Genomic DNA, 12,919 nt, shown 5'->3' on the forward strand with positions numbered 1-12,919 from the left:
AATTAACAACCTCACTTTTGAAATCACAAACAATGTTACAATTCTTGGCAGCAATGTGTGCAATTTCATTTGCCCAAATTCAAATATAAGCGCAAAAACTACACCACAGGGTGCCATATTTTATGCGGTTCTTGGAAAGCTTTATTGCTGTTCGTGCACTCTAAGGCACAGATTTTTACATCTGCGCCCACCGTAAATCCGTAACTAATAATTATGGAGAAGTATGCCCTGTTGACTTGCGCCTTTTCTTATGCCAAAAGACGATGGAACATATTGGCAAATGTCATGAAATCCGTTTCGGTAGAATATTGCGGTCAAAGTTTCCTTTATTCATTTGATGTGCTTTCTATAGATCCATGATATTGCAACAATCGCAGTCAGACAGATTCATGCAATATGCATAAGAAGGACGTGAAATGTCGTCCCAACATGACATTGAAATGAATCGTTCATTAAACCAGGAACTAAATCCATATACATTTGCATCTCCTGTCAACTGAGCATGCAACAATGTGCTTAACTGCTCGGGGGGTCATTTCATTGTCTAAAACAAAATTTGCGGGAGAACAAAAGCCAAGAAAAAATCAATCTCAGACTAATAGACGCAGAACAATTCGTAAAACACAAAGGAAAACAATCTTATCACAATATCTCTGTATTGTCGAGAGTAATATTGAATACAAAGTTAAAAAAAAACTACACACTAAAAATGCAAAATTACGATGCCGTTTCATCATTTTCAGTCTTGGCTTCGCCAGTAGTTTCTGGGGGCGATTCTTCTGATTGGTGTTCAATTTCTCCTGCTTCACCTTCCTCATTTTTGGTTGCTTCATCTGGTGGATTTGATTCTTCCGCCAAGGTCAGCTCAGCTCCAACTGGATTGTTTTCATTCGTCTGCGTGTTTGCAAAGATTCGATCTAATATATGTTTTACAAATCGACATGAACTATGTAACATTACCTTGTTTGATTTTAAACGAATCTAATCACTTCCACATTTTTTTATTGGCTAAATGTTACCATATAAAACATTTAGAAGAAAACTGCGTTAAAAAATAACAGTTTCATGAAGTAACTTTCCAAGTTGCATTGCGGCGAGTCGTGGAATATGGATCATTGGTGTTTGCGCGAGTGAAAAGCGTTTTTTTAAACAGAAGCCTGGGAAAATCTCTTTATTTATATTTATGGGCCCTTATACAGAGCGACGAATTTACTTGTTCCAATAAACATGTCGTCATAAAATAAAATTTTATTCCTTTAAGGCGTGAATGAAGCAAAGGTAACCAGAGCTCGCACTTGTATATGTACTATAGGCCATATATGTCGTGTTGCGTCGTACTCTTTGGACGAATTTTCTATCCATAACAAACTGTGCGACCTCTCACCTGTTGCACTTACATAAATTATTACGTAGCGAATTCGCCTTCAAAATAAACGGTCAAAACTGTAAATGTCTTTGCAAACAGATCAACATTATTCGAGTGCGTCGTTACAACATTTTGTTGGGGATGAAGTGCGTCACCAGTTCATGACAGTAAGGAACCACTGGCCCGGGGAATATCAAATGCCCAAAAAAGCATGTTTTGGTACAGGTTAAATGTAATATCCCAAATTCTGGATCTACACAAACAACTACATCTTAATGTATACATGCTGCGTTTTAAAGATTTATTCTGCAAAAATATAATATTTACACAAGCGAACTAGCCACTGGAAACTTTAGTAGCATAAACACAAACAAATTTATACAGCAACAACACTAGATTATACTCAACACAGGTTGTATTAGTTTACATTCAGCAATGAAAACAACAAATATTATTAAATTATTCTGTTAATTTCTCTTCGTCTTGCATCTCTTTCTTATCTTCCTGCATCATCATTCTAGCCTCATTGATCTCAAACGACCGTAAACTATTCATAGACTGTGCTGGTTGAAAAGCAACTGAAGAAGTTGACATCATACTATTTACAGAGGAAGAATGTTCTTCTCTGATTTCTACTACTTGAGAGGAATGTTTATTCGAAGTACTTTCTAATCCGGTAAAGGAATTTAGAACCTGTTGAATAGCAATGGTATCATGTTCAATTACAGTATCTTGTTTCTTGCCATCTGTTTCAGTGAGTAGTTTATATGCGTTAAATTCGTCTGCCTCCTCTTGTTCACCAGTCGTCTGGTTTTCTGCTGGTGTCTCCTGTTTCTTGTCAGCTGTTTCAGTGAGTAGTTTATATGCATTAAATTCATCTGCCTCCTCTTGTTCACCAGTCGTCTGGTTTTCTGCTGGTGTCTCTTGTTTTCTGTCATCTATTTCAGTGAGTAGTTTATATGCATTAAATTCGTCTGCCTCTTCTTGTTCACCAGTCGTCTGGTTTTCTGCTGGTGTCTCTTGTTTCTTGTCATCTGTTTCAGTGAGTAGTTTATATGCATTAAATTCCTCTGCCTCTTCTTGTTCACCAGTCGTCTGGTTTTCTGCTGGTGTCTCTTGTTTTCTGTCATCTGTTTCAGTGAGTAGTTTATATGCATTAAATTCCTCTGCCTCCTCTTGTTCACCAGTCGTCTGGTTTTCTGCTGGTGTCTCTTGTTTCTTGTCATCTATTTCAGTGAGTAGTTTATATGCATTAAATTCGTCTGCCTCCTCTTGTTCACCAGTCGTCTGGTTTTCTGCTGGTGTCTCCTGTTTCTTGTCAGCTGCTTCAGTGAGTAGTTTATATACATTAAATTCCTCTGCCTCTTCTTGTTCACCAGTCGTCTGGTTTTCTGCTGGTGTTTCCTGTTTCTTGTCATCTGTTTCAGTGAGTAGTTTATAAGCATTAAATTCCTCTGCCTCCTCTTGTTCACCAGTCGTCTGGTTTTCTGCTGGTGTCTCTTGTTTCTTGTCAGCTGTTTCAGTGAGTAGTTTATATGCATTAAATTCGTCTGCCTCTTCTTGTTCGCCAGTCATCTGGTTTTCTACTGGTGTCTCTTGTTTTCTGTCATCTATTTCAGTGAGTAGTTTATATGCATTAAATTCGTCTGCCTCTTCTTGTTCACCAGTCGTCTGGTTTTCTGCTGGTGTCTCTTGTTTCTTGTCATCTGTTTCAGTGAGTAGTTTATATGCATTAAATTCGTCTGCCTCTTCTTGTTCACCAGTCGTCTGGTTTTCTGCTGGTGTCTCCTGTTTCTTGTCATCTGTTTCAGTGAGTAGTTTATATGCATTAAATTCCTCTGCCTCTTCTTGTTCACCAGTCGTCTGGTTTTCTGCTGGTGTCTCTTGTTTTCTGTCATCTATTTCAGTGAGTTGTTTATATGCATTAAATTCGTCTGCCTCTTCTTGTTCACCAGTCGTCTGGTTTTCTGCTGGTGTCTCTTGTTTCTTGTCATCTGTTTCAGTGAATAGTTTATATGCATTAAATTCCTCTGCCTCTTCTTGTTCACCAGTCGTCTGGTTTTCTGCTGGTGTCTCTTGTTTTCTGTCATCTGTTTCAGTGAGTAGTTTATATGCATTAAATTCCTCTGTCTCCTCTTGTTCACCAGTCGTCTGGTTTTCTGCTGGTGTCTCTTGTTTCTTGTCATCTGTTTCAGTGAGTAGTTTATATGCATTATATTCCTCTGCCTCTTCTTGTTCACCAGTCGTCTGGTTCTCTGCTGAAAAAACTGGTTTATTATCAGCAATAACTTCGGAGTCTTTCTGGATAATTTGTATTGTGCTTTGAGATTCTTGGGTATCTACAAACATTCCTATGTCTTCATATCCAATGGGCGGTATTTCTCTTTGCGAGATGTTAGGATCAAAGGTTACTGCACGCTGCTTGTTTTTGTCAGAAACATCATCAACATTTTGTTCTTGTTTCAAAATGTCATCTTCAAGTTTATCATTGTGTGGTTTGACCAATACTAAATCGTCAGATGACTCTGGGACATCTTGATCTTCAACTGGTGTGGGAAGTTCTGGGTAAATTTTTGAAACAGTGATATCACCGCCAATTGAAGTGGCTGGGGTTTCTGACTCCACAGATTTGGTCTGATCATTAACAACATTAGTGGTATCATGCTCCACATCTTCTGCTACTGGTGTGTTGGCAGTTATTCGTAGATCTGGTATTTGTGCAAAATATTGGCGCTCTTCAGTTGCCTGGGAGTCGACAGAAATGATTTTCCTTTCCTACAAAATACATCACAAAAACTATTATCACAGGAAGATGAGACTCTTTGTATTAGTAGGACATAATTTCAAAGTTTTTTTTAAATAAATGAATTACTTCCATTTAAATATTTGAAATATATTTAAAAATTATAATACTGACCTTTTTTAAGAAAATTGATTTGCACCATTCAAGGAGCATCCATGCAATCTAATGTAACTTTCATGCAAAGCTGTGTTCACATTCATGCCAATTCATTTTGTGGCATATAATATATCTTGAAATGAAACTGAACGCATGCAAGATACATACTTCCAAAGGAAATCCTTTTCAAACTGTACTATTAAAAGCTTCTTTTAAAAAGGCATTTAAATTGAATACTTAATCATTTAACATCCTGTTTTGAAAACAATTTTGCCTAAAACAGTATGTCATGACATGTGTTACACATATCTATATTCACCGTCAACTTAAGTGCAATTTCTTTATGGGATTAAGATAAAAGAAAACATTGCATCGGAGCATCAAAAGCTATTCAACATTCTAATGAAAACGATCCATGCTTCATAAACAATAGCAAAGCAAAACTAAAAAAGCGCAAGTAAAACGTACTTAAGCCATTCGCAGGAAACAATAGGCACTACTTTTACAAAAAAAAATCAGGCATTGAAACATACTAATGGATAAAACATGCCAACAAAAAATTAACAATTATTTGAATTATATGAATTGTCATAAATGGTGTAATTACACTTTTGATAAATTTACCCTTTCAAGTGGAGATGTTGTCTCTTCATCTTCTTTAACTGATGTTAGACTTGGAGCACCAGGTTTGTTAGTTAAATCCTTCAATGTTGGTTCTGGAGTAGTTTCCACAATTGTACGTGCCTACAATGAGTTGATACAGTTAGGAAATTTTCTGGTTGCAAAATAATAAGCAAGATTTAATATTTTGTGATAGAAGCAACATAACACTTAATTAGAAGTCTAACAGTACCAATACTGGAAATTATGTTGATGCAAACATACCAACAATTACACCCAATTACTAACAGTCTGTATTGATTATCTGGCAATATGTCTCTATAAAACTAACCTTGCAAAAGTGATGTATCTGTAACCAACTGCATTAACCTTCTAGAAGATTATCAATTCTGCTTGACTCAGTGTATATAACCAACTCTTTCTTTTCTCTTGCTGTTGTTATCATCTTACTATGTTTCATACTACAACAACCTCTATCTTCTCTATAAAACCTCATTTATCCCTTTTTCAATCAAAATAAATAACAATTCTGTATTGTTTTGAAATCACTCACTACAAAAACACTTTCGGACATTGTGATAAAGTTACACCTTTATGTCTTCAGCTTCTTTTTCTTGAATAAGATTTGCTTCGTTGTTTAGTTGATTTCGCAATGTAGCTTCATCATCAGCTTCTTGCAGTTCATTGTTTAAAATTTTCTGTTCCCGCAGAATCTAAAAACAATTTTGTGTTTGATGTTTGTAAATGCGGAAAATGTGAAAACCAAAACAAAAAAGAAAGTGATGCATTCAAACAAATTAAAGTATGTACTACAAACGCATTTTTACATGTCTTTGAAGTACTGGTATTTTAAATCAAACAATGAAGTAAAGCTGTGCTTACTTTGGCATCATGTGCTTCATTTTCCTTAAATTTATACAAGAAATGTGCAATGTACTCAATTGGGTCCAGTGGCCGCCGTTCCACTACTTCTGTTAGTGCTTCAGTGAGACAAAAACTAATGTGCTTTTTAAGGTATTCAGAATCCATATTTTTTGTTTGCAATGCAATAATTCTAAAATGAAATGTTTACATCTTCTGAAGTCAATCTATCTAATTGTGATAGTGCAGGCAAGTCAAGTATAGGCCTATATTTGCAACCAGAAAAGGCTATCCTTCATTATTGCTTCGCTAATTATTATTAGCAAAGCTGTTTACGCAACTATTTTGTCTGTTGTAAGCTTGAAATGTACCATTAACTCTAGCCTAAATATTTTTCCTTGACAGAACCTCGGTAATCCAAGTTTGCTTAACTGTTGGCATGGGAACAATTGCTCAATCTGGCGCTAGACACAGCAAATATTTATTTCACACAGGGAAAATATATTTCGTTTGTATCTTATTTCAGTTTACTTTCGAATTAGCAGTGCTTATTTCAACCCCAATTGTGTTTTGAGAGTCGAATAGCTTATAAACTTTAGTGTGACCTTTGTAAATGGAAGAATTTTATTTACGTTGTATAGGCAACGCAGGGACCAAAACCGATTATGTGTACAACAGCCGTGTAAAAGGGGTCATCATACGTTTTCAGCACCGAGGGCATTGAAACTTTGGCTAAACGAATATATAGGTAGATACGTTCAAGAGGACTGAAAGAATTTAATGTTGATTATTTATTCACAAACGGTTTTAAATGGGGTTGTGATCTGCTTGGAGTTGGGACCAGGGGAATAAAAAGAGATCCATATGCTTCTCTGGAACAGTAGGTTGTCTACTATACAGGTCTACACCAGAATGCTTCTCAATCATTTCCAACCTGCAGACCAGTAACAGAATCTAACAACTTTTGCGGCCCGCGATCTTATAAAAACGAATCTAAAATGTAATGAGCAGAACATGATAAAGTTATTCATAAGTTTACATTTGTCTTGGAAAGAATTCCATTTGATGTTAGGCATTCTTCGTTTAAATTACTGTAATAGTTAGCAAACATAAATTAGAGAGGCTATAGTTGCTTTAAAACACATGCCTAAAGAAAAACAACTAGATAAATCAACGACACCGGAAAAAAACAATATTAAAACACGTAGTATTTTTAACAGTCAAGAAAAATCTTGCCATCAACCTTTAGTAACAAGTTGTTTTTTGTGCTTCTACTGACATGCTTCCTATGCAAAATAGCTGTGTAATAGAAATTGCCGATTATCATTGATTACCTGATTGTCACTGTTATCTGTTTTCGACTGAATTGTGGGCCCTATACAAAAAGTTCCAATATTTTTTTGTTGGAAAGAGTCGCAGCAAAAACAAGAGATAATAATTGCTGCGATTGCGGGCAATTTGAAGACGTAATTACGCAAGCGAGCTTAGCGATAGGCTTTTGAAATACGATTGCAAACAGTAGAAAGCGGGTAAATTAACTCAAAATTTAAAGGTTTGATTGTTTAACTGCATTTCACACGAATATAGAGGCATGATTCGCAATCCCGGTTGTAAACTTCTGTTCTGCAGCTATTAATTCAAAATCTCAAAGAATGCCAACCCAAAAAAGATCACACGCACCCTTGTATTTTTGCATTCGCGATATATCTTGATTCTCAGGACTTTATTCGTGCGCTAAATTTAAGTTTAAACACATTAATTGAACTTCACGGTAAATATTCGGATTCGGTCTGGCACAGCCCTACAATCTTTACCAACAATAATAACCAAAATCAGGCCAATAAAGGCGATTTCCACTAATATCCTACTAAATACACAGCATCAGGCTTCAAATAAACGTCTTTGGACAATCCGGACTTATCTTATTTTAGAACATTTTTTTGACCAATCGAATATGGAATAACCGATTTTTCCTGTGTAATACTTACTACTTCCAAGGTAACTAAACAATGTTCATTAGTGCTCACAATAATACACATTGATGTATACAATCATATATAATCCAGTGCACTCTCCAGCAATGAGGCTTCATACAGTCCATCATCAGCATCAGTAACACCCCTTGCGTTTCTTTGTTACCTTCTTGAGCGGCCCATTTTTGCAAAATACTTTGTAACGTTTTCATGCTATCTGCAATTTGCTTCCAGCTGCATACTTAATATTTCATTTATAACAGTTGATACAGTGGGTCTCCTTGCTGGTTCAACTTCCATTAAAGATCGCACTAGTTTTTGAAAGCCAACAGGATAGCTAAAAAAACAAAAAAAAATGTTTAAAAACATAATTTGAATAAATTAATCCAAAGACTAACTTGGTACTTTTTGGAAATGGAATTGTACAACTCTGAACAGCTAGAGCCACAGAATCTTTTCGCATCCAGATTTGGTCAAATGGCCCTTCCAAGTGCATTAGGCTGAATAGGATGCAACCTAGAGACTATAAAATTAGAAACATTTAAAATCAGTCTGGCGAATTTACAAGGTTTATTCAAGTACTAAATCTTAAAAACCATTAGAGCCAATCATGATAGCTGCAGTCACAATTAATTGTCAATTATTCAGTGCAGTTTGTGACTTGGCTTTTTCCAGATAACGGTGGTGATTTTGTAGTTAATGTCAATTTAATTCAATTTATTTTTCCCGTCTCATTACTAAATACAATTTAGCGTAATGTTTGCACAAAATTAATGAGAACTGACCAGCTAAAAACCGAAAGCGGTTGTGGAAACGCTGACCGCAGAAAGTGGAGGAATTAAATTCCACAGTTCTGACCAAATATCATCTTGTGCTTACCCAAATATCAACTTTTTCATCAATGACGCTTGGAACTGGAACTTGAAAAAGTTCAGGTGCCCGATAAGGCATTGTGCATCTTTCAGCTGCAAGATCCTAAACAAACATTGTACTAATACTCTGCTCCACACATAGATTCACAAGGACTAAACACAAAAGTAATTTCGACTGACCTGTAAAGATTGGGCTTCTCTAAAGCTATTTATAACAACTTTGGCTGGGGCAACTGACCCTAAATCCATTATGATGGGGTCATTTTCATCAGAGAGTAAAATATTAGCAGGCTTTAGGTCTCTAAAAACACATTTATAAAGGATTTGCATACTTTCATGTTTTTTTGTAATTATTTTTTGCACATTTTGTTTCTGCTGATTTGTGTTGACCATGTTAAAGCTTTGGCCAAGATTAGCTTTATGAATAATTTTACCAACTTCATAATTTCTTTTTAATCAACCTTTAAATATTACTTTCACTTTTTATAATTCAAGTATTAAATTGTTGAGAAAAACATAGCATTTAAGGGAAAAATACAATTTACAAAATTCTTTTTGAGTGCATCATTACATTTTGTGGTTCAGATTTTCTGCAATTTTTAAGTAAAACATGAAGTCAACAGGTAGTATGTAAGATGTAAAAAATGATTTTAAATGTTTCAGGTAATTGTTTTGTCCATACCATCTGCTGTGCATTTCTTTACAAAAATATATGTAGGAAATGTATGCAATCTAACCTGTGTGCCATCGGTGGGTCATATTCATGGAACAGTTTGATCCCTTTACATACACCCAAAAACAGAGTTAGTACCTCTTTATTGGTAAAACTTTTCCTGGTTGAGGAAAGTGATTGATATTTGTCGTACAGTGTTCCATTCTACAGGTTTAACTTTCAATTATTGCAACTATTCATAAAAAAGTTATACAACCTTGTAAAACGGCAATACAAGCCACACTTCCACCAAATTTCCTTTATTCTTCACACAATGGTCTATCAGTGGAATGATGTTTTCACCAATTATGACTTGACAGTATTTAATTTCCTTAACCAGATAAAAGTTTATTTAAATAAAACACCGAAACAATATTCTTATTAAACAATATAACAGAAATAATACACCTTACCTGCAGTGCATCTTGTTTAGCTTTTTCATCATGGCACACAATTCTTTTCAAAGCAAAATTCCCCCCAGATTTGAAGTCCTCAATTAGGTCAATATAACTAAATCCACTGCAACATTACCAAGCTTTTAGGATTTCAGTAATATTTGTTCTTTGGTGGATAGTAAGGACATACCCTTCTCCGATGTTCTCTTGGAAGAGGTACCTTGAACCATTTACAGTTATGATTCCTTTACCACACATACATGCCCCCATTTTGGAAACTGAAGTCCCCATACTCGGCTTATTTTGATTAGTTGATCAATTTTGAATACTAGAACTGTGATATACAGCACCTGCTAACAATGTTAAATCAGCGCATGTCTGTCAATTAAGATGTTAGTTGCCACTGTTTTCACGTCACATGCCGCATATTGACACTTTTTAACAAACGACATGATCCTTCTGTCAGCATTACCCGCAATAACAATAAATTCTGTTCCAGGGTTTCTTAACGGTGGCTTATGGACAAAAAAGGCTGTGAACCACTTTTCTATTCATTACATCTGCGATTATATTTTGTTTGTTTTGCGGGACTAAATTAACTGACTGACAAGTGGTTCGGAACCTTTTTGTGTCAAAGCCATTTATAACAACAAGTCCACATAAAAGACTAAATAACAATACAAAAAATTAATAAGAATTGTTTTTCTGGCATCAGGTCACGGGAGTTTTTTTATTGCAACTTACGTGCCAGAAGAACAATTCTTATTGATTTGCTGTGCTTGGCAGCAAGAATAGCACAATGCAAATTGTTATTGCAAAATAACAAAACATTTGAGATCAATTTTCGTGATATGCAACTCCCTAAGCTCTGTTCCACTGGTTCGGCGAAGTTACTTCGTGAAGCCAATCATTACCCTGTAGCATTCATGCTACAAGCCCAATAAACTGAATTTTATATATTCAGTTATTTTATATATATTTTTTATACAATAAGATAAACCCTGTGCATTTATTCGCATATAAAGAAATAAAAAGAATAGAATTGTTGAAAACAAAAAAAGTTCTTGGACGGTGACATGTTGCACATCATGCGTGTTATTTGTTACACATGTCATGAAAACGGTCAAGTGCTGCGCCGTTTTCCACTTCCATCTCGTTTTGAGTGCTTTCAAAGCTTTTTTTGACACGTTTCATTGCTGTTTAGCCAGCCAGCCGGCCGGCCAGTCAGTCATGTAATCGACATACATTTTTGGTGTATTGTGATGTTTATGGTCCCTACTCGCGTTATTACCAGAGTCTGACGTCACAATGCTGTAGGTAAAGAGTTGCTGCAAGTTATTGCTTTTAGATAGGAGTTCTTAAATAAAACGCGTGTAGCGCAGCACTAAATTCATTTTTGAAAAAATTACGTGGAGGCAAAGCAGAAATTGTCGAAGAAGTACAAAGCAACAAAATGAAAATTCACATTTAGGCAAAGAGAAACGTATGAAATTAGCAGCAGCTGGTCATAAGTCTACGATTAAGTTTCTCCGACAAAGAGTCCTGTAAAAATTTTTGCAACTTCCTGTAAACCTACATGTAAATTAACTTTAAATACTGTTTTTCAGCTATTTATATAACAGTATGTGTGCAGTGGGTGATGAGTCCAGTAAGCACCGTACCAAGCCCATCCAAACTTGAGTCAACAACCAGAGATTTTAAAACACCCATATCTGTTCTTCAAGAGTATTGCCAGAAGCTTGGCAAGACCCCAAGATATGACCTCACAGCTCTCGAAGGACGGGCCCATCAACCTCAATTTGTTTATAGATGCATGGTTGGTGATGTAACTGCCACTGGACAAGGGGGGAGCAAAAAGCAAGCCAAACATGCTGCTGCAGAAGCAGTTTTTAAGGCCTTAACCGCAGGTTTGCTTCCAGATGAAACTGCACCGCTTGAAGAAACACCTAGCAACTTGCATGTTGTTCGGCATGTAACAAAAGAATCCGATGAAACAAATCCTGTTGGAGCTTTGCAAGAAACTGTAGTAGCGCGAGGATGGAGGTTGCCGGAATATGCACTTGCCCATGAAACTGGTCCTGCACACAAAAAAGAATTTATTATTTGTTGCACAGTTGAGTCATTTAAGGAATATGGGAGTGGATCGGCCAAAAAGCATGCTAAACGAATTGCAGCTGGCAATATGTACAAAAAAATTTTGAACCTTCCACCTGATGCTAAGGATACTGTAACCAACCAAAGTAGAGAAGCCAAAAGCAAAATAGCACTCCATGAACTTGCAAATTCCATTGGTGAGAAATTAGTACTTTCCAAAGTATCTTTTGACAGTAAACCTTGTCAACTGTTGGATAGTTTTGCTAAAGATCATAATTTTGAAGTAATATACAAGGACATTGCCTGCAAAACAAATAAGGGACAAAACCAGTGTATTGTTGAGCTTACAACTCAACCTGTAAGTGTAGTGCATGGTTGTGGAGACAGTTTGTGGGAAGCGCACGCAGATGCCGCTCTAAGTGCTCTGCATTTTATAAATCTTTTCTCTTCCTAATGTCAATCAACTGGGTTAGGATTTTCATTGTATGGTGTTACTTTGTTACCAATGGTTAAGAGGGTTAAATTTACAATTCACATGCTAAATTGCAGCACAATTAGTTGAACATGTTATTTAAATATAATGGTATACAGGAGAAATTTACAAATGTGTTGTTATTTGTAAAATACAAGTAAAATTACTGCAATAAAAACAAGTCATGAACATAGGCGACTAGTTTTCATTTTTCCAGGGGGGGCGGCTATGTTATGACGTCATAATTTGTTACTATGACGTCATCAAGGATCAAAAAACTGTGTTTGAATTTCAATGCATGAGGCGTATTGACCAAAAGGGCGTTAACGATGAACACAGGAGATCGGACACAACCATTAAGTACCTGTACCTGTTGGCATATCATACTGCGAGACTGTTGTTGCAACAACCGATGTCAGCTACGCAAGCGAAAATAGGTCGACATATTTTGTGTGCGTCGCGTAAGAAACTCATTGTTTTTAGGTATTTTTTCTTCGAACGTTGCAAATGCGACGAGTTACAAAGTGCGGACAGACGTAACATAGCCACTCGTTTTTTTTAGAAAAACCGCCCCCCCTGCCCCCCCGGACTAGGCGCCTATGGTCATGAATAAAGTGGAATTTCATTGTTTTGAGTTACACATAAACCTAAATA

At 36.1% G+C, this 12,919-nt stretch overlaps 3 protein-coding genes across 3 annotated transcripts; 1 reads left to right on the forward strand and 2 right to left on the reverse strand.

The window, feature by feature from the left end:
• Window positions 1-1,132: 1,132 nt before the first annotated feature.
• LOC145894011 (uncharacterized) lies at window positions 1,133-5,950 on the reverse strand. Its single transcript, XM_082982443.1, has 4 exons — window positions 5,769-5,950; window positions 5,477-5,599; window positions 4,890-5,009; window positions 1,133-4,141 (listed from the first exon to the last, which is right to left on the reverse strand). The coding sequence occupies exons 1-4, from the start codon at window positions 5,913-5,915 to the stop codon at window positions 1,826-1,828; spliced, it is 2,706 nt and encodes a 901-aa protein (XP_082838569.1). The 5' UTR covers window positions 5,916-5,950; the 3' UTR covers window positions 1,133-1,825.
• Window positions 5,951-7,444: 1,494 nt separating this feature from the next.
• On the reverse strand, window positions 7,445-10,879 carry LOC145894442 (serine/threonine-protein kinase 16-like). The gene is made up of 8 exons (XM_082983034.1): window positions 9,890-10,879; window positions 9,718-9,823; window positions 9,522-9,635; window positions 9,330-9,469; window positions 8,773-8,893; window positions 8,600-8,695; window positions 8,119-8,243; window positions 7,445-8,057 (listed from the first exon to the last, which is right to left on the reverse strand). Exons 1-8 carry the CDS (start codon window positions 9,988-9,990, stop codon window positions 7,934-7,936), a joined length of 927 nt encoding a protein of 308 aa, XP_082839160.1. The 5' UTR covers window positions 9,991-10,879; the 3' UTR covers window positions 7,445-7,933.
• A 431-nt stretch (window positions 10,880-11,310) lies between these two features.
• On the forward strand, window positions 11,311-12,919 carry LOC145894533 (RISC-loading complex subunit tarbp2-like). The gene has a single exon (XM_082983149.1). It carries the CDS (start codon window positions 11,339-11,341, stop codon window positions 12,245-12,247), a length of 909 nt encoding a protein of 302 aa, XP_082839275.1. The 5' UTR covers window positions 11,311-11,338; the 3' UTR covers window positions 12,248-12,919.

Source organism: Ascidia mentula, chromosome 3, assembly GCF_947561715.1.
Source record: "Ascidia mentula chromosome 3, kaAscMent1.1, whole genome shotgun sequence".
NCBI classification, from domain to species: domain Eukaryota; kingdom Metazoa; phylum Chordata; class Ascidiacea; order Phlebobranchia; family Ascidiidae; genus Ascidia; species Ascidia mentula.

Coding starts and splice junctions, on each gene's coding strand:
- LOC145894533 (XM_082983149.1), top strand. CDS start 11,339: ATGAGTCCAGTAAGCACCGTACCAAGCCCATCCAAACTTGAGTCAACA.
- LOC145894442 (XM_082983034.1), bottom strand. CDS start 9,990: ATGGGGACTTCAGTTTCCAAAATGGGGGCATGTATGTGTGGTAAAGGA. Junction 8,696..8,772: donor GAGAAGCCCAATCTTTACAG/GTCAGTCGAAAT, acceptor ATGTTTGTTTAG/GATCTTGCAGCTGAAAGATG. Junction 8,244..8,599: donor ATGAAAAAGTTGATATTTGG/GTAAGCACAAGA, acceptor CTAATTTTATAG/TCTCTAGGTTGCATCCTATT.
- LOC145894011 (XM_082982443.1), bottom strand. CDS start 5,915: ATGGATTCTGAATACCTTAAAAAGCACATTAGTTTTTGTCTCACTGAA. Junction 5,600..5,768: donor ATGAAGCACATGATGCCAAA/GTAAGCACAGCT, acceptor AATTGTTTTTAG/ATTCTGCGGGAACAGAAAAT. Junction 4,142..4,889: donor CAACATCTCCACTTGAAAGG/GTAAATTTATCA, acceptor TGTATTTTGTAG/GAAAGGAAAATCATTTCTGT.